The sequence below is a fragment of the Ceratina calcarata genome, unplaced genomic scaffold (assembly GCF_001652005.2).
Source record: "Ceratina calcarata isolate Rehan_Ccalc_2016 unplaced genomic scaffold, ASM165200v1 scaffold111, whole genome shotgun sequence".
Classification (NCBI taxonomy): Eukaryota; Metazoa; Arthropoda; class Insecta; order Hymenoptera; family Apidae; genus Ceratina; species Ceratina calcarata.
The window spans coordinates 211,730-237,994 of NW_017132019.1; the positions used below are offsets into that span (position 1 = coordinate 211,730).

The window sequence follows — 26,265 nt, forward strand, 5'->3', positions numbered from 1 at the left end:
ATCTAAAACGCAATTTATTAATCGAGGTAATTTTAATATTTATTTTTATTTAATCATTTTGTGTATGCAACGACTTAATCGACAAGACTTGATGAGATTGCGAGAATCCTCGGCAGAAATCGTGGCGATATCGAGTTGCAACCTTCTACCGGCACTAACATTCTTCGATGAATTCAAGGGTAGCAGGAGCAGTCAGGAATCTTCAGAAGGCCGCGTCGCTCCGTGAGAGAGATCATATTCGCGCCCGGTAGGTAGATTCACCCAGATGAACTTAAACCTCCGCGCTTAAGATCTCCGTATCATCGGGCCACGAGGCTGCAATACCTTCGAGTCACGTAGAACTTATATAACGTCGACGCTTATGCCCAGCATAAGGCACTCTCATCCTAGCCAGTCATGTAATTAATAGTTTGAGTGCTCGGTCTCTGACCCTCTACTCGTCCGCCCTTGTTTCATTTCGTTTTATTTCGTTCGCTCCTCTATCTCTCTCTCAATATCGCTTTTGTTCTTTTTATTCGTTACTTTTACTTGTTCTTTCACTACTCGTTTTCTACTCTGCTTCTTACTTTTGCTTTAGTCGAACACCGTTCTCAATTACTTTTTTGTAATGTTCTTACTATGTCGTGTCGTGGTCGTTTTGTTAACCGTAAGAACTTTGAGACACTTGCTTGTTAATTGAATCGAAGACAGGGCGATCCGTAATTTATAGGTCGCTGATAGATCGTGGTCAGTGAATATGGGGATTACCGAATGGAATGTCTCTTTCTCTTTTTGCAAGGTCCTAAATCAACCAGTCCTCCTTAATCGATTTTGCTTAAGGTAGCACAGGTAGTCATTCGTATTTTGCTTTATGTGTTCGTGTTCCTCGAGTTGTTTATAATAGCCAGTATTATATGATCACGCTTGTAGTCTTGCAGTGATTAATAACAATAATATCTGGTTTTAGTTAAGGAAAATTAAATATTTGTGAGTTATAAGTCGGACTGTGTTTGTTACAAATATTTCAAAAATTTTATATGTGAATTAATAAATATATTAAAGGTACGGAATGTAACAAGAATATAAGAGAAGTGTTATCTTATAATAATCTGAAATCTTTGGGTCTATCTACCCTAAATCTTGATCGTAGAATAACTGCGTTTATTAAATTGATCGATTTCTATTTTTAATACCCATTATCCTAATCTACTAGTACCATGCCTGAAATTAAATCTCCACCCAAGCATTCCAGAAAACTCACACTTTCTCAGAAAAACTTCATATCATCCTCCTTGTTACAAGGAGGTAGTGTACTACAATTTATCTTTCGAAATCTGAACTTGCTGATTAAGCATTAAGGCATCGTCTTTTTATTATCCATTCGAGGATTATCAAGCATAATGTTACATCGAACACGAAGGATCATGTCGATTTCATTGCTACTCGTAAATCGACAGACACGATGCACAAGAGAATAACTCGCGCCATATGCGAGTTTTACAAAACGAGTTGATGTATCCTTTCATTATACGCGAAGTATAATAAGCAGATGATTACAAAAGTAACAGAAGTATCGATATCGTAAATTGACTGACAGAGCCTGATCACGTCCTTGCAGAGATGCGCGTTTCGTTCAGCCGAGGTTGATTTATCGTTCTTTTCTTTTATTCGCCTTGGTGGCTAAGCTGTTAAACCGATTAACCCAGATTTGTATCTACCGCTAGCACGCGTAGGATTATCACGTTACGTTTAATACCGCTAATGCAGCTGGACAGCTTTTTAATTAATATCAGGAAGTCGCCTTGACGAACCCAATGTTTCCTGTTTGCATATCTTGCATATCGTTTTGCTCTTCTAAGTATCATACATTCTCTTTTAATCTTTCATAAGCGAAGTATTGTTTGCTTATAAGAAACATAACTTGATTTCTCTTAAATCTCGTAGTTCTTTTTCTCAATACCCACTATTAGCATAAAATAAGATAACGATATAGTAACAAGCATAAATGATTGTATGTATTACATTATTAATTTATATATACGTTACAGGTAGTTTTAATTAGGCAATAAAATATTTATGTTCGATCTAGCAATCGAAAAAGCAATTATTAATTCAAGTAGTCCCGCTTTCGATGCTGTGAACATTGCTTCATTACATCTCGACTCTCTCGTTAATCTGAATATTCTAATTTTATGGTCTTCACTTGTCCCAAAGGCAATAAAATTAATGTTTCAACAACCGTTTAGAAGTTTCCATGATAATTTATGGAAACTTCTAAACGGTTGTTGAAACATTAATCTCCCACCCAGTAGAATTTAACATTACGATACGCATTGTCTCTGATGAATACCGCCGAGAGATGAGTTTGAAGAGAACTTCATAGGTAAAATCAATTCGACCTCATGGTCTGGTCTTCGGTACATTGCGTTTTACTTCGCTCTTCTAACGAGCGATTGCACAACTGAATCGACGTCATTGCACTGTGTTTGCTATCCGTGCGCAATGCTCGTCGTGTGCATAAAGCTGTCTTTTGCCAACGAACTGAGAGCCCTATCTGATCGTCACGGTGTTACATTCTGTTCTGCAGATTTCGCAGCCGCGCCTTCGAGTTCATAAACCGTCCTCGTACGAGGATAATTCTTTGAAACTCCCTCCGGAGCTGACGAACAAGAGCCAATATGCATTAAGCATATGCATTAAGCTACAACCACATTTGACTCGTCGAAGATTTGGGATCTTTCAAAACAATTGTCTCTGGGAATGTATTATCTTTACTTGAGGAGGGTGAAGACTACAGAATTTATTGTCTTTTATCACTGATGGAATTAGTATCTCTCAGAAGAGATCATTATTGTTTTCTGAGAGACAGTCATTTCGAAATCGTAAATGTCGATGATTTTTATCAGTATCTTGTTTATTCAACAGCAACCTAGTGAAATGAGTATTGCGTTCATTAATTAATTCAATATTATGCCTGACTAAAGGTCACGCAACTTTCACGTCCAGTTCGAAATTCGCTTAGAAGATAAATTGGAAATAAATGCAAAATCAATATAAAGCAAAATTCGCTAATGAATTTATCTGTCGACTTACAATACGCATGTAAGTCGTTCGTATGGAAAATATACGAACTCGGACAAATAATGCGATATTATAGACATTTCATGAAAATGCTTTATGCTTGCTAGGAAGCAATGCGGCGATGGCGTGGCGCGTCGCAATCGTAACAAAAATTTTTCTAACCGATTAACAAGTTTGTATTCTCCGGCTCGCGCGGACTTATTAATGCGCGACGTAACGACTGTAACATTCTATTAAAGTCGCGGCAATAAATATCATGCTGGTAGTCGTATCGCCATTAATTCACCGGATTTTTTCGTGACAAACGAAAATACGAGTTTGCGAGCCACTCGCAGTGATTAGCTCGGGGACTAGGCCGGCGTTTGATCGGTTCGCCTGACCAAAAAGTAGATACGCACACCGTTGGAGACCAATTAACGCGTCGCCGTTAATCATGCCACGTATTTACGTCTATCCTTGATGTTTCAAGCGTCCCATGCTCGGATACTAGGTACAGTGCGCGAGCGAGTGAGCGAGCTCGTCCTCGTGCTTTTTTCCCCTTTTATCGTCGATCGTTTCGTCGCTTGCACGAACAGGATTTATAGTTTTGTTCCCGCAAAATAAACGGAGCTCGTCTCGTGTGCGTATTTGCGAATGCATCGACAATGTCAAGTCGTTCATTTCAAAATTGCATTCCATTTCGGCAAGATTTGATCCACCGATTTAAGATTCGTTGTTTATTTAAATGTTTAACAACTTTTTTTTGTGCACTGCGCGAACTTTGATTTTTAAAAACTGTTCATGTTCTTACTTTATACGAATTGCGTTATCGATAACTGATGTTGGAGGGAAAGATCCTTTACGAAATATAGCAATGCATTATATCCAATTTAATGCTTCTTCAGAAAGAGAATTGTTATCATAAGAAGAGAAGCGTTAATTATAAAATTGATATATAAGCTAGATCATTCCAACCTTAATCCGTTTATTATTCTTACCACAAAAGACTGGCATATATAAGGCATAAATGAATTGATGTTTTATCTCTAACACGTAATACATTTATTGCCTCTTAACCGACATTCAAGCTAAATTAAAAATGTCGCGGAAAGCAATTATAAAAAGCCTTAACCAATAGTCATAAGTCACTGATAAATCATTCAAGAACACGATCTTTCAAATATGAGGAAACGCAAGCGACTTTGTGATATATACAGGGTGTCCCAGAATGCACTTTCCTTTGGTCACCCACAATCAGTGCGACGTCCACTTTCAATTTATGACAACTATACTCGGACACGCCATTGGTCCACTTTCTTTATTAATAACTTTGTTACTAACGAATGGATGAAAAAGTGAAAGAGGAACTTGTGATTCAGAATTTCACCCTCTTTCACACCCTCAAACGAAAGTCGCATTCTGAGACACTCCGTATATTATCGGGTCGTGTTAAAAAGAAGCGACAAGCAGTCGTAAATCGTTTCGAAGCATTTCCAAAGTAAGTTCAATGAGAAAGATATGGAACAGCTGCCGGTTGTCTCAACGGCGATTATAAATCGCCGTTATAAACATATTATCGTCGGTTTAAGTGGATCATTAATATTCCCGACATCCGTGAGAACGATCTATCAAAGGTGGATCGACCGGCACCCTTCGCGTAGATTACGTGAAACAACGAGATCTTATCTTCTCAATGATATTCCTCTTCCTGGTGATTTATTTCGTCACGTGTCGCACGATTCAGGATAGAGAGAAACTAGGAAAAATACGGTATCTAAGATTGTCGTTCTTCATATTTATTGGAAGAATTTCATGATTTATTCTCTTCCTCTCGTCGAATTCTTTACGAAATAATCGTGCGACCGTCTCGCGGCTTCATAAGTAACTCAGAAAATAAGCGAACAGGTGTGATGCTGTTTCATTCCTCGGAGAATACGCAAGTATTTTAATCGAACGATTTTAATGCTTCGTTTCAGGCTGTGATTACTACTTGTGTGCGTGATAGTGAAATTACTGGACCGAATACCAGCATCACGATATACAGTGTTCCAAAAAGTAATCAAGATTATCTCTGTAATTAATGTCCATCCGATCTCCGTTTTCTACTTCCTTTCTTTTACTCCTGTTCATACATACGTATATCGTTATTGGGTATCATATCGATAATCACTTGCGCTTCATACACCAATAATACAGGTTTCACTTTTAATAATTTTAATTCAGCTATCTTCTTGATAAAATTACTTTTATAATTGATCATACTCTGAAGTAATACTTTCATATATTACAAAATTGTTCTCTCGTAAATTTTCTATATCTATCGCTTTCGTAACGAGAAGCATCGCAGAATTGGTACATCAGAAACTAAAATAGCTTGCAAGAACGAACGCGCACAATGAACCCCAGGAATCATCGTAACGCGGGATGAATTACAATCTTATTATTTCCTTACCTTCTTAGGACGATGATTCGTCATAAACGTCGATCCTGTAAAAATTAACACAGACTGCGCATCGATTTAATCGTGAGTTAGCAGCTGGGGTCCAAATCAAAATAATCATTGCTAAGAGGAGTTCTGTCACATAACAAGTGATTTGTCTTTACCAAAAAGAAAGAACAGTATAATTATACTTGACTTGATATTTTCAGGAAGATTTATTTAAGCAGCAACGATACCGTGTAATTTCTATGAGAAAATCTTCACTACATTTCATGAAGACGTTTAAGTCTCGGAGTGTTTAAACGATCGGTAGACAATTTTCTTACAACGTCTAAAACATGTTAGAACGCACTCGCAGAAAGTACGACATCTTGTAAGAAACGAGTATCGTAGAGTCTTCCAGCAGCCTTTAACCTTAACCTTCTTATTTAGACGAAGCAAGAGTTTTAGCATTTCACCGAACCGGCGGCTACGTCGAAATCAGCTTTCTAAACAATCTTGACCGCGTTCAGAATCTCCCGAAGCAATGTAAAATTTATTTTTATGCCTCGAACGTCGATGCCGCGTTGTCTCACCTCGCATTTCGTACATTTCCGATGCATCGTCCGCGATTTCACGCGTGTTTCAATAATTTTCGATAGCTCGCGTTGCTACTTACGTGCGGTACGAAACGCGGACGCGCTTACATACAAGGAATCCGAATTACGCCGCGGTGAAAGTGGCTCGAATCGCGAAATCGTTCCTGCGAAGTTCCTGATGCACGCGGCAGTTCCCTCGTAGGAAACAATATCTTTGTTCCTTCTTATTTCGCTTTATGCGAGACACGGTTTGACTCGTAAAACGTGTCCGAGGTGTCCATTAAGTTGCAGCTCGTGGTTTATTCAATAATCGTTTTGCGAGGTAATTGCGTAACGCTGTGGTAATGAATAATCAGCGTTGAACTAGGCACAATCGATTACGTTGGCCACGAACGCTCGTTCTATTCTGACGAACGGAATTCGAGTTGCACCCAGCAGGAGAAAGTGGCTCGAATCGTAATACGAATCCTTATTCATTTAGTTGCGTGATGCGCGATGAATTGATAGTTTCATTATGAACTGACAATAGAGATAATAAAAAAAAAAACATTACGATTTATTAATTGATTACCGAATACATTAAAAAATTTTCATTACGTTTGCTTTTTCTTATCTGTCATTATATAAAAGGTAACATTTATAGTCAGTGAAATTTCAATCCTGATATCATCTATGCGATTTGTTTCGGCGCTAACTTTCAAGAGCTATACATAATGTGTACGAACTACTACGAGGATGCGCTTCTGATTCCAATGATTCGGTGTAATCCTCGCACGGTTTGCTGGAAGCATCCGAGAATTTCGTCACGCAACAAATATAAACGAGCTCGAGTGAGAAACGGCACGAAGCGCGGCGGTGGCGGCGGCGACGCACGTATGCCCATGGAGAATTTGAGTTACGTCGCGGAGAAAGTGACTTCGCGTCGCGCTGGGCGATAATCGAGCTCGATGCACGATGGAGAACGGATTCTCACGGCTGCGACGGGAATAAATTGTCGGGCAAAGACGTGTATATACATATATACATGTATAAATACATCTCTCGGTGTATTCCTTTGCACGTTCCTTTTGTAAGACCAGGGCGGAGGGAGGTTTAGGTACGCGTAACGCGAGGTATTCGCCGTACTGTTGGTAATAGACAGAAAAAGGAAGAGCGAGAGCGGGCAAAAGAGAAAGAGGAAGAGAGGGGGGGGGGAGCACAGGAAGAGATCGCTGATTCGAGATGCCCCACTTTCACGCCGATGCAATTAACGTAGCCCGTCGCACCGCCGCGCGGCGATAACTGCATTATACAGGAGAGCGCAGCTACGGGGCTTCCCCTGTCTGGTTTCACGATTGTATATACTGATACGTCGACGTCTCACGGACGATCGTCGATACCGGTGAATAAGAGCAACTCTGAGCGATCCTTCGTTTGGATAGGCCCTTGGAATTGTACTATTTTGTAACAGTTGATGGAAGGAATTCAAGTTTGGATAGTTTTAAATGATATTATATGTTCTGTCATTTGAAGAAGTTCCATAGTATGTGGAGGTATCTTCTTTTTTTTTCATTTGCAAAGATGATGGGAGAATAGTCGTAAAAGAATTGAGAAGTCGATATGATGGGATCGACGATCGTTGATCAAATAACCCAAGAAAAGTGATCGTCGGACTTGTAAATGTAAACCGCTCGCACCACACAAAAATCATTCGATCATTTGGAGCTAAATCCAATATGTTCAGAATTTATCAATTCTTGTGTGAAATTATTCGAAGGTGACCCCTGATCTCAAGACCCCATACCGAAGATTGGAAAAATCAAGGATCATGGCATGAAATAAAAATGTTAAGATCTTTTTCCATTTATTTATTCATCAGAATTTAATTAATTTTACAATACATTAATGCATTTGCAACTGTAGTTATCACTAGGATTAGTTTGATAACGCTGTAAGTGACATGGAAATTATAGAACTCAGAAGACAAGAGAAAAAAAATATGTTGATTCAAGAATACATTGCATATCTAGTCCTGTGGTAATATCCAACAGTAAAAGACAAACACTTGCAATAAGATAATACGATGCTTTATCATTGTTCGAATATCATAATTATCTCCGTATGGAACAAGCTTAAGATTATTAAAGTATCCAATCGTAACGAACCATCTCCTTAATACGGTTTGATCTGACGAAGTGAAACTGCGACGTAGTCGAATCGTTTAAACGGCACGAAGGTAAGGCTGAGCGTGGCTCGTTGGGTGGTTAATAGTCAGTGATACGTGGCTGCACATGATTAGCGAGAAATTATATTTACGAGTGCACGTGGGCGGCTAGAAATGGAACCGATCATTCGGACCAGTGCGGCACACCGCGGACGACTTCCGCGATGATGATCTTTCCATGAGGGTGTGACGGGTCTTATCGAGATGATTTCCATCGCTGTTCTCGACGGGATTTGCACAGAGACCCAAACGGGCCACGGCTGTACGATAAATTATAAACACGAGTCACGGCGCGTGGACGCGGACGCAGACACGTAACGTAATAGTTCATCGCCGAGAATTGATGGACGAACGAATTTATCGCCATCGCCGGAAGCCTTCCGTGAACTATTATTTAATCTGATTTTAATTTTTCACTTACTGCACGTGTTGAACGTTTCAATGTTACGGGTACAAATAACGGGAAATGTTTAGTTCTGATTATCTCGATGAAATCTGTTTTTCTTTTAGTGTGTGCTCAATATGCAGTGTTATAAACATAAACGTTTCTTGTTATCTTGATGCAAAACTTATCTTCTCTTTCATTTTTTCATACTCTTCAGTCGTTACTTGCAGTGTCATATATTTTAGAAATTTTATTGTTCCAGGTGAGTACCCAGTGTCCACATTCTACTCCTTGGACAGTTTTCTGAACGTCCTCCGAAAGAATTAGAAACCATACTCAGTAAGTAATATTATTTCACTCGTAAGATACACAAACAAAATTATTTAATTTAAAGCATTGTACAAAACTGAATTCTTAAAAAAATTGATTCGATGTTCATTTATCAAATTGAACGAATCTGAAAAAATTGTCGCTAAAGAACGGATTCCCAACGAAGCAAACCCCCTGTAAACGACGGCGTCGAGAGATAAATATGCGGACACCGCCGCCGCGTAAATAACATCGTGTATATACATATACACGCGAGGCCGTGCACCACGCATCGGTCGTGCAACGCGTCTAAAAACGGCACTCGATTCACAAAAAGGGCCGACCTAACCGAAGTGGATAGTCCGCGTGGCGAAAGATACGCTCGAACGGATGCGTGGATCATCCGAGAAAAGACTTTCAGCATGATCCAACAAGGAGAAGAAGAAGAAGAAGAAGAAGTGGAGGAGAGCCGACGCCAAGTCTCTCTCCTCTCTTCCGAGGGAAGAGGGCATCGCCCTGACCGTGACCTAGCCACCGCTCCTCGGGCAAAGGCACACACGCATTACCCATGTGAGCGGCTACACAACCAGCTTGGGTGCCCACTTCACTTTGCTTTCGACCTCGCGATCAGTTTTGTCGAATATCGTATTTCGATATCATTTAATTTTGTGTAACACACATAACAATTGACAATATGTTAGTCAATAATATTAATCAGTTTTTAAATTTCACAAGTGAGCTCGGTCACATATTCTTCAACCCGAACTACCCCATATACATTTTTGATAAAATCTCAGAAACCAGTTAAGTTCATGGCGTTGAAGAAATGAATTTATTACTGCAATTTAACTAAATCATGGTAGCATGAGAATTCCTGGAAATATAAAAAAATTCAACATATTTGTAGAACTGAAAATACTTTGAAGTTTCGGAAAAATTGCACATTTTTAAAGTGTTGGCATGACAAACACGATGAGAATTCTGATATGTAGGTTCGAAGCGTTTTATTCTCATCGCTGCATCCGTAGAGAAGTACCAAGATAGTAGCGTACACACGTGATCACGCGAATCGTGACGAGGAGCGTGTCTATCGTTGCGTCTCGGCTTCCTCGGGACACGTTACTCGCGTGCGTTGGCCACCAGCGTGATTTCGCCAGCGGCGAAATAAACCTCCGATGCCTTTGTCATTTTCCCCCTCGAGGAAAGAGAATCTCGCCGATTAGTGATGAATGCTAGAGGGTTCGAAGCTGCATTTTCTTTTAAACGATACACGTTAATAGACCCCTTAAAAAGTTGTACTGCATAATATGAACGTTATGAGAAAAAAATATAGATTCCTTACCTAGTAGAATGTGTCCATGTATAGTCAGACTCGGGTAAAAGAGAATTTTTTAATTTAAGTGCTGTGGGATCGGTATGAGATTTTTATTCTAAAACTATTTACGTTTAAACTTCTTTCTATGCATACTTTTAAATGTTTAATAATACTTTGTTGAAGTTAAAATTACTAGAAAAAATTACATATAAGAAATTAGAATATTTGCCCGAGATTTTTATACTTCAGATGTCAATTTATTTTATTTATTAGAAATTTCTGTAAGAAACTATACAAAGTAACTGTTGATGTCAAATGACGTAATCATGTGATCTCGATACGAGCAGAATTATATCTTACGTAGCCAATGATGTATGAAAATCTTCATAGTACAGCGAGAATTTAATCGGCGTAAATCTACCGGTCCAATTAAAGTGATCCGGTACATTTTCCTAGTCCGGTCGAACTGGATGCGTTCTCGACGTATACTAACAATCTCTAATCATTCCGCGAGTGTACGAGCTCGGCGGGATGGTTTCATTAATTTAGCGACTCGTTAATTTCATACCGTTTCCAGAGAGACCGCTGAGAATTCTGAGTTCACCGCTACGACGATGCACACGAATATTAGTTTATATTTTACAAAGATGCGTGTGCTTGCAAGCATAATTCCGGATTCAATTTGTCGCCAATACATCCTTAATAGAATCCCAACTACTTTTAACATATTAAAATAGTCAAAGGCAATTTCTCTTGCCTAGGCAGCTCGCCTCCGACATCTATCCATACAAAGAAGAATTCATTGATGCAAGTATACAATGAACGATAACTACGATGCTTTTTGTTGTTGCTAGAATTGCCGCGATGAGGAATGCGTCTCTCATAATTTAACTCAACGTTCGCAGGTTAATAATTTCCAGTACATCGATAGAGGAAAAAACACGTTGAGGGTTGTGGGCAATTGCGCTGGCTGGCCTGTTGCACTTGCACGCACGGTGGATGTAATTCACACTTGGATGTTTGCGCGAAGGATCGCATACGCGACGCGAAAAAACTCTATATCTGCATAGTAATAAACGATCCGTATAAATCGACGTTATAACTCTATTAACATACAAGGTTTCCCAGAATGCATGACTTTCCACCGAGGGTGTGAAAAAGAGTAAAATTCTGAGTCAAAAGTGTGTTTCCCACTTTTTCCTCCAACCACTAATAGCAACGTTATTAACGAATAAAGTAGATCAATGGCATTAGACACATAATCGTTACTTAATGCTACATACATCTTCCCCTTCAGTATAAGTTGTATTTGAACTCGCCAGTAATCCACTTTTTTCGTCAATAATTTTGCTAATAGCGATTGGACAAAAAAGTTGAAGAGGAACTCTTGAATTAAAATCGTACCCTTTGTCACAGCCTCAGAGAAAAATCGTGCAGTCTCGAACACCTTGTATAGCCTAACGATATACTAGATCTCGAAGCCACATCGAAAGTAACTACACACTTTCATTTCGCGTTATCTACAATATGAGATTCCATCGTTTCCAATTACTGAACAGGCCTGTTTATCTGTCAATTAGATCTTCAAAAGCTATTCCCTGGAGAATACAATAGTTTGCTTCTGATTTGAAAGTTAATACAAGATTTTATTTATTATTAGTAAAATACAGAAGAATCAATTATTTTATTACCTGTATGAAACACATGCTGTATGCCATTGAAAAATTTTGTTTCGCGCTACTTGAACTTCCAGAAGAAATATATTAACGTGAATGACAATTATAGATTTAATGAAGTTCATAAATTAAATCTAGGACGACGATTAAAGAGATAATAAAAGCAATAGGAACAGAAGGAAAATGAGCCGAAGACAACGGTTAGGGAAGATGAATTACGAAGTGTAAATTAATTTTCGTGACGTCCTGAACGATTTAACGGGTCCACACTGCTACTTAGATTTGACCGCGTACCACGAGTTAGACTATTACACGATAACCGTAAAACACCGTCATGGATTAATAAAAGGCCCACATGAGCCCATGAATCGTGCGAGCATAAAGTCACTGTTTTATGTATCATAAAACGTTACGACACTTCTTCGGGTGGTTAGAGTTTGCACGTCTGCCTGACAAGAAAAAAGCAAAAACGAAAGGGAAAGAAGGAAAATGGGAGCACGCACACAGCTGCTGGCCTACTTTTAACATAGGTCACATTACTCACTGTTTCCTAGTTTCAGATTCATCTGCAAATGTTTTAGTTTTATGGATGGTATCAGTTCATTTTAATCAATATTTTTTTAATCATAGTATGTTATTCAAGTTACAAATTACTATTTGGAAAATGTAATATTACAATGTGTTTCTATACTTTTCATACTACATTGTAATAAGAAGTAGGAGTAATGATTAATATAATATGAATTTAATAGGTAGATCTACTACCATTTTGCAACTGTACTGCAAAAACACTAAAAAAAGTGATTCAATAAGAAGCTTTTTATAGTATATGTACATCTCCATAAACACTTATTCTAATCCTGACCCTGAAAATCAAACCAAGCAAACATTTCAATTCCTTCTCAAACAGGCTTTCATCCAATTTGTAACACAGTATTAACTCGTTCATTCTCGCACGAGATTTCGAGTAGCGAGACGCACAAATCAACTCGGTGTTTTCGAAGGGCGTTGTAAAGTACAGCTTATAGGACTTCGAGTCAAGGCACAAAGAGGATGTGTAGTGTGCAGCGGAATTACGAACATGACAGCAGCCGGGAGTAAGCGTGAGAGAAAAAAAGAAAATCGAAGCTTTAGAAGCTTAGCTCGTAAAGTCAGTGGAAATACGACCCTGTTTTGGCGAATTAGTCGATTTATCTTGCGACTCGCGTGCATTTTCCCGTTGCTGGAACACCACAATCACGATTACTCTCAATATATTTTGAAAACTGTTGGATTTGCCTGCGACCTTGCGTTAATTCGACCGGTTCCGAACTTTTCTTCGATTTTTCCAACGCTTTTACACGAATAAACTCAACAACACAGTTTTGCACGTTGTATGGGAGGCGTCGCGACGCGACGCCTCGTTTCGCGTCGTAGTCGCAACAAATGATTCTCGGGACGGTGTACCCGGTTTATTATGGAGTTAATTCGAGCGGACACGTGTAAATACTCTCATTAGAGGAAATGCGACTGCTTGGGGATTCCACAGACCGTGACGAGTTCAAAGAGGGAGAGTTTCCAGATCGGCGGAGTTCATTATTTTCATTTCTTGTTGTTTCTTGACCTCGCTCCTGACGCTGGCCTACTTCGCCGAGCATTTTCTATTTAAAGGCGACACCATCACTCGATGTACCTATATTGTGATTTCACGAATATCACAAAGCCTGTTCTGCTATAATCTTGCAACTGATACTAATTGGATTGAAAAGTATGATTAGAAGTATAGGCAGGAATGTGATTCAAGTATTTATACTTGAAAATACTCTTCCGACTTCAATGCTCCAGCGAAACTGAACAGCTAAAGTAGGTACTAGAGAACGCAAAAAACTGATAAAGACTCGATACCACATCCACCTATATCTCTCCCTTTTTGTACTGTTTCTTTACTCTTGGTTACCCTCCTGGATTCGTGGCGTATCTTAATGCACAGTACGTGTGCAATATGGCAGCGGCTGCCCGTATATCGAGGGTTCATCGTGGGGCCGAAGGGGTCATGACCCAATCCCCAGAAATTCCTTTATCTTCATTCGTGCGTTTTTATTACACCCTTGCCGCCATCTCAGTACGTCGTCCGTTCGATGAACCTTAATTGCGACTTGCGCGCGTCTTTGTTACGTCGAGTACCTCTTCGGTAACGATCACGAGCCACTTTTAGGCGTGAACGATCATGCATGTCGTGGAGATTTTGAATTTCCACAACGGAGATCAGTATAAGAGCGCAAGCTGTTTTTTATCTGATTTTAAAGATGATCATCGATAATTTTAAAGGTTTCTGAAAATATTGAAATTCTGCATTCATCCTTTGTTAAAGATATTGGGCTGATGTACATGAAATATTAATTCTTCAAACATAATCGATGTTCCTGTACATTACATATATATCATGTGTTTAATTCGAATAATTATACTTGAATAATTTTAAGAACTATTATATAACCAGCATCTCTGCTTTCAATTTAGCTTCTTCTCTTCTCTGTGTATTGCGCCTCGAGGTTTCCTCAATTTTCAATTTCCTGCCAGTTGAGAGACTAGGAACGATGATGTTTCAATTCGATTCGATTGAATTCTACTGATTTGATTTGGATTTCCGAACCGGATTTCATAATCGACTATCAAGCGATTTAATCTGCGACGTTAGATGATGGATCCATAATGTATGAAGGTTCCCACAGGAATTAAGTGGATGGTGTTGGAGCGCCTCGGCGTATGCAGAGATTCTCGCGATTAGGAACGCGGAACGATATCGAGATCGAAAGACGGCGGAACGATAAAATAAACTACGTACCGTTAAAAGAACGCACGCGCCGGACGTGAATACTGTTAATCTAACGTAATTTGGCGAATTAAAATCATCGCATGACAATATTCACTCAAGGGTGAAAACAAGACTGGGTGCAATCGTATCACAAAACGTGTCGTTTCTATTCTTCAAAACTGAACAAATTATGTACTAGAAAATAAAAGTTCACTTCTTATTTGGATGCATTAACGTGTGTAAATTGCATTTTTTAAGATACTGTTTAAGTATTTTTAATAAAATACAAAATGACTTCCGATGGCATAATTTTGCACCGGAATGTGCGCATCAACGTTGTGCAACTTTTCGTTGTAATTCAATACGCAACATGATTGTAGACTGTTTTTACATTTCTTTCATTTATCACGTGCAGTGAGTGTGACTCGACACGCAAACCTTGTTAAATTCTAGTGAAAATTACATTTATTCATCAGAACAGGCGTGAAACGATGCGTTCTGTGCATTAACAGTTAGAGTATCGCCGATATAAACCGCATCGCGTTGCGTCGTCGTAGCGTCGATCATCGGATCAAAAGAAATCTCGTAGTGCGATTATCGCGTTGCGAAATCGACAGCTGCAACGGTCATACATATAGAAAAGATTGTTCGCTGTATTCTTTCTTTTAATAATTTACCACTTACATAGATACTCTTGTTTGTAATGGCATTTTCCATTAACAGTGAGTACGTAATTATCAACGTATTTAGAATAATAATATCTGTAATCTTATTTAGTCATAACAAGTAAATAGGTTATCAGAAATGATGTATGTATTGGCTTTATATATTGGATGCGTGTTAACTTCATCGATTTTAATTAAATCGTAACGTCTAATGATGATGTTATTGTAAGAGCAGAGTGTTTCAGTTTTCAATAATCCATCTTTGCTATCATTGATTTGTAATCGATACAAATGATCCTCAGTTCTGCAAGAGAAATTAATTGCCTGTAGTACACACAGCTATCCAAAACAAATCAATCTATCCATGCAATGGAAATATAATTGTAACGTTGTAGATTGTTAAAATAGAACATTGATAATTATGCATATATTGATGCCCTGCAGTTGCAAGTCCGGGAGCTTCGTCTTTCGACACCCAACCGCTCGAACCATCTTCTGCGATTTTATCGCGTAAAACTAACGGCAGGTTTGCTCTCGTACAAATAATGATTGTACGATTAGATAAATGATCGTAGGTGTAATTAAGGTTAGCTACGTGGCAATTAGTGGAGTCTCGCGGCAGCGTGCTCGGAGCGTCCGCTGTTAGTGTTGCTCATTCCGAAACGATCGTTTTACTCGAACCCTGTGACAGTCAGTAAAATTAATAATGCTGTTTAATGATCGTAGGCGATACATAAAAATGATAGACAGCCAGAATTATCGTTTGTTTTCCCTTCTCCACCGATCTCGGCTCGCGATTCCTTTCGAGAATGGTGATCGATTAGCAAGGAAAGAATGTAGGAAGGAATAGCTTTGTGTGGGTTAGATAATTATTTACATAGGTAATAAAGGTATCTTGATTGTACTAATAACTGCATAGTAAATCGAATGTGAATCGTAGTTTATCACTGGATTGCATATACTCCACGATTTGATGCTCTAAGATCCTAAAAAACATTAAAAATGTTCATTTTAATATAAAACATTGTATGAAATCTTAAGAATTACAAATGTTCTTGCATCGCGCAGCAGATCGTGCTCGATCTTTATTGTGAGGCGTGAAGAAAAACCATTTTTCCCGGATGCTGCGCCAGAATAGATCGTAGCGCAGCGCGCCGGTATCACGTAAATACATTGCGAGCTGCGATTTAAGGCGACCCGATGCGAAGTACGCTCGCCGCGTTATAACTCGCGTTAAGTCGACTCGGTAGCTTTCATGTTTAGGCATGAGTTAAGGCATGAGATGCGTCTTTGCCCACCTCCACCCTTTCATCTTCTTAACGCCGTACGTGGTTCTTCGTCTTCTTTTTCTTCCCTATCCTCCTGCGCCATATCGCCGCGACCGTCATTAATTTCAGAACGCCAAACGCAAATCCGCGTAATCTTCTTAGCCGGCGCTCGCCACCAGGACATTAACACCTCGTCGAGCTCTAACGAATCTTCATGAAATTGTGTTTACGACCGGGAATCCTCTTCGCCTTATCCTCCCCTCCCGTTTACTCCTCGGCCGTCATCATCCTCCGACTAACGAGCGAGATTTGCCGCACGCACACACCGCTATAATATTGATCCAGTTAAAGTATCGAGGTTGCTTTCAGTGACTAGTAAAGTAGAATAAACGACAAAGATTGATTACCCGTTTGGACGATCTGTTCTATTTACATTGCGGAGGATAGAATTTTTGTATTTCATCGATCACACGTTTTCACTCCGAAAGAAATGCGAAATCCGATGACCACTGGATTTCATTTGCTCGTTGATGCGTGGATAATGTTGCCCGGCGGAGGTGGTTGGTAATGGCAGCGAGGGAAGGTAATCAGGTTAAGAAATTCCCAGTATGTGCTTGTTATTAAAGACGAATATGGTTTCTCGACGGTTATCGGGATCAAGGTAATGCTGGGCTTTCCTCACTCTAACGAGTTTACCGAGTTATGCGTGGGTATTTGGCTCGCACTTTAAAACCTCCGGTGATAGTATGAATTTTCCTGTGTCATCAAAAAATTTATAGCACGCAAGACTATTACAGTATCGCCTCAAGAAGCCCTAATTATTTTATTACATCACAGCAAAACATATGGAAAATCATGATGACGGAGTATTTTTCTTTCTAATAAAAAATGGATAAAATGATTTCGATGTAATAATAATAATTACTTCACTATAATTCTCGCAATAAAATTGCAAAGGTCCTTTAAAAACTCGGTTGAGTGGTCGCAAAAAGATTTGATTAGATTGATTTTATACGGGACAGCAACTTACCTACGTAAATAGGAGACATAAACTTAAACCTTGGATAGATATACAGTTGCATTGACCCGCGTCGTCAGACTCCGTATAACCGTCGGGGATCGACGCGAAAACGTCGCAAGAACGGACACAGTTATACGCGCTTGCCCATCGACTGGATCGCGAATCGGTTTTCCGTGACTCGTTTACGAGCACGTTGCGTCGCCTGTATAGTACACACGACATTCCGGGCGTACGCTCGCGGAAGAACGTGTTTCACGACCGAGTCATTCCTCAGGAATCCCTCGGAGGCAAGTCAAACCGGCCTTGGACCTCCTTGAGGCCTCTTGTGTCAATATGCTACGCCTGCGAGCCCTCCCCTCTTTGACATGCAGATCAGCCCTGCCAGGAGAAATAGACGTGCCCAGCTTTCACGAGTCGCTTATAGGACGTTCCGATATTTACTGATTTCATTGTTTTATCGTTAAAAGATAATACTTAGTAATTTAGAAAGTCACCTATATTCTTTAAAAACTTCCATAAATTTGTAATGAGTCTAAAATTTCTAGCATTTATTTTCCCCAGATGTACGGAGGGTATTAAGAGTTAATCGATGAATTAGTCTTAATTGATGTAGATAACCTTGGAAAGTCCACTGTTTTAAACAATACATCATTTAATGATTCGAACGAGGTTAATCACATTATTGGATACGACTTATTGTAGTTATCATGATAAGATAGAATTATGTATGTCGCTTTTAGAAAGTACTCAATCACTCACTAAACCCAAAAATTAATAATATTACTATTACCCTTCCTGTTGCTGAATCTTTCGTTTCAATCACGACACTGACGACAAATGCAATGAAAAATATACGCAGAGATGCAGAAAGAAATGAGTCGAACCAATTAACACGGTAGAATCGGCATTAGAGAGATAGAAGCCGACTGATTGGAGCCGATGAGAAGGATGTTTAATCGTCGATAAAATCTCTACGAGCAATCGAGATTTACGACGATATCGGAACGGATAGGTACGCGTACTCGTTTTCGTGACGAGATGCAAGCTGCTGTATCGATATATCCTGATTTCCGCCGACATTCCCGCTACCTTTGATCGTTCTCCTCGGCTTCCCTGCCCCCGGTACGATTGCGCCAAAGGATATAGAGCGTGTCAGCATCATCATGGTTAGAGCTGTCGTTGATACTCCAGCTTCAGTCAGTTCCAAATATTGTCATCCACTGGCATGATCGAATCTCTTGTACGGTACTATAAATCCTCAGTGAATTCTTAGAGTGAATTGCTTTTTTATGAACTTTATATTAGTGCATTGTGAAATTTATTATACTGTGTAAGATAGAGTTCAGGTTTCGAAATTCTTTCGATTTTCACTGAATCACCTGTGACGTTTTCTTATTCTGAGAAAGAGATTACATTATGTATATATGCATGTGTATTAAAAATGTTAGTGCTTATAAGATAATAGTTATTTTGCAATTTTAAAGAACCACTAGCAATCTCTTTGAAGAGTCACTGACGTACACGTTTTGTAATGAAAAAAATTCTAGCACTCTGCAGCTCTTTAGAAACAGGAAGTGAGCTGAAAGCCTGGAGAACATAAACGTCCATAAACTTCAGACATTGTTTCATCTAAACATACTCCCGTAAGGATTACGACCTTAGTTAACGATCGGTATGAAGATAAATTGGATTTTCATAGTTAGTACGTATCCTTAATATTCTTTTTCCTCAATATTGTTCTTCATATCTTGCAACGATGCCATCGTTTTTGCGTCGGTATTGCAAAACCTCGTCTCGTTTTCATCATGAAATATACAGGAGTTCCCATACAATGTTAGCACTGAATTTTATGGTACAATAGCTACGCGATACCGAGAAACTTTTACGACCAACGGAATCATCCATGCATTCAACGAATTAGATGCATTGAATCGTGGAGAACAAATTGTCAGACAATGGAGTTTCGCTACAATAATGTTTTATTTATAAATATTAACCAGGACCAGAAATTCAAATTTATTTGTTAAAAAACAATAGTGTTTATGTGGTGTGTTTTTTAATTGGATTTTTTGACAACAATAGAGTCTGCTAAGCAACCTTATTAAGCGTGATATGATTTCATAATAGTCATCTACGGTACTTCTGAAATGAATTCTTCGAGTCAGTAATTACTCGAGTGGGAGTTGTTATTATTCCCTTATTACCGTGCAATCAAAAGAAAATTAACTCAGGAAAGAATGTATCATAAAATTTATGGTGGAAAAGTCGATACAATTCCCAAAGAAGTGAGACAATCAAGGGTGCGGTTTTTCGTTCCCACGACACACGCCCCTCGTAATTGCTGCTCGTTCCTCTACATGAATAAATAAGCATACGATTATACATGATTTTGCATATTCTCGTTCTCAACGATTAACCGTCTAGGCCGATCGGAAAGCTGTTACCAATTATTCATGCTATGCCTTTCCGAGTTTCCTTAATTTCCTGGTTACCGTCCGCCTTTTGTAATCTTCCGATGGACACAATTTGTCATATCAAAGAGATTAGAAAACACTTTTCATTAGTAAACCACTGAAGTTAATGTGTGTGCATAAGAAAAATGATCGTTCTATTTTACAAGCCATCAATGATAACATGTCTCAAATTTCTAATGTGCGTTCAATAACTGCATAGTATGTGTTGCACATCTTACATTACCATAATTTAATTTCCTTTTCAAATAGTTCACATGATATAATCCCATCATTAGGATTTGATTTATATTGCACAACTATTTTTATATTATTGCATTTTACATAATTAAGATATCTCTCCATTTTTTGTTTGATCTCATAAATATTAGAGAAACCGTGGCGGGTTGACTTTTTCACGGGCCAAAAATCAACAGCCTTGAAACGCTTTCAGCTGATCACGAAAGCTGCAGTTGCGTCCGAAATAGAACATTTGCAACGGATGTGCCATGCAAACATAACCGGTCTGCAATAATATTTGCTTGTAGAGCGATATGTGTAAGTCTAGCGAAACGACCATCGAAAGGAATATATCGACTCATGGAACTACCTACTTCCCTGTAAAAATTTTGTTACCTCTATTGTAATATCAACGAATGTACAGTACGAATTTATTACAATTCTTTTATTAATATTATCCTCAAGAATCATTTATCTATATAACATAATATATTTCTTGATCTTGTACAATTCATTTTCTTCGAGCGTTTTAGAAGTACTCATTTAATAAAATTATTACAATCGCCTCCGTTAATTATTGTTTTTAACGTTTTGTGAAGGAACATCATAAATGAATCAATTCATTAGTGGCGGTATTCAAGTTATCCTTCGACTTCGTTCTGATAAAATAGTCATTCCTACTGCTCGATTTCGTCCGATGTAAGGAATCTATAACACGGCTCTACGCCTGTCGAGTCAATTTAAAGTTACCTATCCTACCCTTCCTTTTTGCAATCAGTTTCTCTTCACATCGGAGAAAATATTACGCGATACGACTATCATATCACCGGTTTGATACTCTTTTAGATTCGCATTATTTGAATAATGGGTTGACTATCCTTCCAGATTATTCCGAGTCTTATACAATTAAAATCTCTCCTCCCTCTCCCATTCCTTTCTCTATTTACATGCCGCACCGTCTTTTTTTCTATGTGATTAATTGAATCGCAAATATCTTATATTGCCCTCAATGCTGCTAATGATCTTGGTGATTAATATTCGATTTATCAATATTTGTATATTTATTCACGGTTTATACTCAGGCGTTATCATCCTTTGATTATGATGCTTTCGGTCCTTCTTTATTATCCGCTTTCATGCATCAGTTCATTGTATATGGTCGCTTTTGTGTAAAACCTTTTTTTCATTGTAAAGAGTCTTCTTTCAGCTTCTATTGTCCGCCCGTCTCGATATTTTTCCTTCACCAAGTTTTGTCTCTACTTCGCAATTGCTCGATTTTCTTCCACGCTATTGTCGCGCACCTTTTCAAGGAACTCGTTCCCTTTTTAATTATAGGAAATGCGTTTTTCTAAGGTACATAATCTTTTGGGATTGACTTGGGATTGTATAGCCAATATATCCTTAATCAAATGGGGCGCTTATTATTTATAGACAATCATTTTTGTAAGGATTTTATGAAAAATGAATGTTGTTACGTACTAAAAGTAATTTTCAAGGTCAATTTCAACAATTATACATCCAAACAAAATCCATACTTATACATATAATATAGCTATTTAAAAGGAACTGTGCTTTGTAACATTCAATAAAATAAGGCGATGCAGTAAATATTTCCATTACTATGCATTGATGTTCGTATTTGACAACGTCAACGTTCCCGAAGCGAACAGCTCTATTGACCGCCTGAAGTGCGGAATCAGATAGCATTCACGAAGTCTCTCGCGTTTCTCGGGTTCACGACGTTCCGCCAGACGTCCGCGTCTACGTCCGTTTCCCGTTAGTTCATCAATTAAATAAGATTTCCTGTTGATCGGTTCCAGGGACGCAGCGTAGGATGGGCCCGACCGCGCGAGCAGTCGTGCTACACTGAAGAGGAGGGGCAGCCCTGAAGAAAAGAGCGAAGGAGGAAGGAACGAAAGATGCCTGCCTCACAGGCTGCCGCTACGGAGCGGCGAAACGAGAGGATGGTAAGCGTACAGTATTGTATAGTATCCCTTTCTTGCGTTGTTAACTTCCGCAGGAAGAGACCGACAACCGGAGACGTTACGAGGGTGCGAGATGAATGCTATAGGAAATTGTGTTCCATTTTCTCGATGACAGCCAGCTCGGTTTTTGTCGAGTTTTATATCATGCAGGAAGTTATACATTTGGTGAATAACAAGCTGCCGAATGAATGGCTCTATTCAAGTATTACTAGCCTCAGTTGGAGAATATTTATTGATGATTATATTGACAAAATTAATATACAAACATTTAACATCGTTCTTGTGAAAATATTTTGCCATTAAAATTACACAAGCATCTACTGCTAGAATTACGTCCTGAACGTTTTACGGCATTATGATGATATATGAACAATGAAGTGGAAAATGTTTTATAAATTTGTTAGAATAACATATAATCTGCTATACAACAGAAAGAGTGTTATATTTCATTATGGTACATCATATTTTGCTTCGTGCATTTCCTACAAGTTATTTAACTTTGCTATATAACACGTTTTGTTATACATACATATTTTACATTAGTTCAATGTATTTGACTAGATGTTCAATTTCGCATAAATCATATTGAAGAAATTAAAGCAGCGTACGATGGTTGAATGACTTGGAATTCGGTACGCGCAAAGAAATTAAAGGGACAAAGGATTACAATTTGCCGAGCAGCAGCCGACAATTGCCGTTAACCATCGCGCAGCGATTTGCGACGAAGTTCTCTTTAGAAAAGGTTTAAATACCGTGGCAGCGTGATTCCGCTTCCGGTCAGCCGACAATGCGGTAACAACCGTTTTTGCTCGGCTATCGGTATTAAACTAAGAACTAATTACTTTTTCGTTTCTCTCTTTCACTTCTTATTGTTATCTTCATGGTGTGAAATAAGAAACGCTGTTAATGGACTATGACTTATTTACTGTTTCAGATTGCACACGAGCCGCCAAAATTAAAAACGACCCTGAAAACGCCTCCTAAACAAGCGACCAATCCTCTTCAGTTCGTCAAGGTTGGACCATGCTCGTTATATCGTACAGCTCAAGAGCAGTTGCAGAAGGTTCAGGAAGTGAAAAAAATAAAACAGGAAGTTCGTGATGATCCGGAAGATTGGCAATCGGTACATATATCATCATATTTTATTAATACGCATGATCATTATAAATCCTTGTGGAAATAGATACAGTTTAAAAATTTTAGAAGTAAAACTGCACGTCCGTTGTACGAACTGTATTTTTATATTAAAGTACAAAGTCTTTTTATATTGAATTCCAAATATCAACATTTTATGGTATTAGTAAGAATTATTCATGAAAATCACTTAACTGCTTCGCAATATGTTAACATTGTCGTTACTATGATGTGCACAGAATCTGGACAACTGGAAGAGTAGTCGAAGGAAGCGTCAGGAGCACATCATCGAGCGGGTGGTCGAGGTGAAGAAACTCGAGCTGGAGGAACACGATCGGCAGCGTCGTCGGAGCAAGACTTTCTCGGAAATGATGGAAGAGAGGGGTAATAGGGGTCGGAAACTGAGCATCAGCTTGGCTATGTACCACGAAGAGGATGCCAATGACCTGAGCGACCTTGGTATAGGTACCAGCAGCGGAAAGAGCTCGATTAGCGGCGACACACACGATGACACGCACAGCGTCTTGGTAAGATGAATATCTGCGTCGCTACTATACGAAACACGATTCCATTTTATAACAGTACCGCGTTTACATTCTGCTAAATTTCATTCACCCACATTGAAAATAACATTTAACCGTTCATACCTATCATACTCGTGTTTATCTACTAACGAGACTTAATATTATGAAGCAAATTCTCATTATACAAATTTGGCTAATTATTGCAGAGCGACAGAGACAGCGAGATAGACAAAAATCACTCGGATGTAGATAATGTGCCAAACGAGAATGTGATGGGCAACGATATCACGACGTCGATGACGACGACGACGACGTCGATAACGACGACGACGACAACGAAGAAATCGTTCGGCAACGGATTCCATAGCAGCCACAGCAGCCACAGCCACCAAGAATACGACTCCGCAACAACGGCGACGACCAGTTCTCCAGAACCGGAAGAGTACACGTACGAAGGTGCGATACGCGGTTACGTGTCGCGAGTGTCGCAGAATATACCGAGGCGATCGTTAGTTAGCTTGGACGCAAAACTCGATAACGCGAAATCGGCGACGAACGGCTCGAAGACGAGTTTAAACGACGAATCTAAGTCCACCATACCGGTAGTGAAGGTCGACATTTTGAAGAGGCGAGAAATTTTCGAGAAAGGATCACAGAAAGGTAATGAAAGCAAAACGAACAACAGGCTCTCCGGTGATTTCACTGGGACGAAATCAATCAAGGAACGGCTATCGAATCTGGAGAAACAGAAGCAGGAAGCGGACAGCAGCGAAAAATCCACAAACAAGACGCTGAACAGATTGTCCGGCGATATGAGCTCAATCCGTGAAAGATTATCTCATCTTGAGAAGCAGACCTCGGAAAGGGAGACCAAGAGTTCCTCTCATCGTAAGCTGAACACCGACGAACTCGAAACAGTCAGACCGCTGCGCGAAAGATTGTCCACTCTGGAAAAATACAGCAGCAGCGACGAGTCGTCGGTACCTGGTACCGCTCACGAGTCCCGACATAACGGCGAGTTATCAGCCAGGACGATAAAGGATCGTTTGAGCGCTTTGGATGCCACCAGAAGCAAAGAGTCCGTAGACAAGAGGTCCTCTGTGGGCAAACACTCGCTGTGCTTCCGGGATCAAGAGAACAGAATCGACACGTCGACTCCGAGCGAGAGAAGCTCGTCTCCAGACTCCGAGTATCGCGTGCCAAGAGCAGCCTTCCACAGAAGCTTGGATTCTTTGGACGCGGATGCTTCCAGCGGGCCTGACACGTTCGAGCGTGTCCAGAGCTTGGAGGAACTCGATTACGGTAGACGTTATCCGGCGTCCTCATCGTCCGCCGAGCTCTTAAATGATACCGATCGCGAAGATTCTGGAATTCACACAGCCGATGTGAGCTGCTCCGTCAGCCAAGCTGACGAACCGGTGGATGAGGACGTCGTGCACGCTAGCGCGGTCATCGAGAGGCAAGAGGTGATCCAAGAGAAACCGGAGGAGCCGCGTGATGTTAAAATAACGAACGAGGTGGCTGCTGGTGTAACCGAAGAAAGTCCAGCTGTGTCCGTGAACGAAATCTCGACGACTTCTGCCAGTCAACCAGTAGCAGTAGTGGCAAAGAAGGTAAGTGATTGATATTGCATAGGAGTTTTTCTATTATGCAAAGCTACTTTTAATCGTTGTCGTACATTGACATGGTTGGAGTATGTAGAAGTGCATCCATTGAATGAGATACAGTATGGGTCGTTTAACATTCGCGGCAATCTTTTCGTATCTTGGACTAATTTTGTCGTTGAGATTATAAAAAGAGAAAATATCCAAGTTAATTTAACTTGTGAAGGGCAATCTGCATATATTATAATCTTTACGCGGTTCATACGCTAAATATAAATTTTTTTAATTTTTTAAATTAAAAGGTATATATCATTATATGTGGTACTAATTTTCTTAATGAATTAAACCACTACTTTGAATACCTATCTATTCATGTTGTTCGGTTGCGGGACGGTAAGTAGTACGATCTATTCAATAACTCTTTGGTTCTCTAGGGTACTGCTGACACTTCTGGGGAACTGTCGACTAACAAATCACAATCGCAGACACAGATAGAGATTACTAACTCCAGTACACTTTATTCCTGTCCTACCACAAGTCGTCCGATCGTGTATCAAAGTCCTAAAGTACCTCCACGACGGTCACCTCCCGAAATGCCCCCGAAACCGAAACTACCTGTCGCCAAAGAACACACT

At 39.5% G+C, this 26,265-nt stretch overlaps 1 protein-coding gene and 1 long non-coding RNA gene across 6 annotated transcripts in view; one reads left to right on the forward strand and one right to left on the reverse strand.

Moving 5' to 3' along the window:
* The window catches only part of smash (smallish), a 142,078-nt gene that overhangs the window by 99,916 nt on the left and 15,897 nt on the right, over window positions 1–26,265 (forward strand). For 4 of the 5 annotated variants that reach the window (XM_026811396.1, XM_018020204.2, XM_018020213.2 and 1 more), the window contains exons 2-5: window positions 22,204–22,350; window positions 23,303–23,491; window positions 23,742–24,029; window positions 24,233–25,639. In XM_026811396.1, coding sequence (XP_026667197.1) covers window positions 22,303–22,350; window positions 23,303–23,491; window positions 23,742–24,029; window positions 24,233–25,639 — 1,932 coding nt within the window. In that variant the 5' untranslated portion in view covers window positions 22,204–22,302. Of the gene's footprint in view, window positions 1–8,907; window positions 8,985–22,203; window positions 22,351–23,302; window positions 23,492–23,741; window positions 24,030–24,232; window positions 25,640–26,265 lie in introns of all 5 variants that reach the window. The other variant, XM_026811390.1, reaches the window with a different exon arrangement.
* On the reverse strand, window positions 15,387–18,141 carry LOC113463994 (uncharacterized). The gene is made up of 2 exons (XR_003388831.1): window positions 17,080–18,141; window positions 15,387–17,000 (listed from the first exon to the last, which is right to left on the reverse strand). It is a non-coding gene; the product is annotated as an uncharacterized LOC113463994 (long non-coding RNA).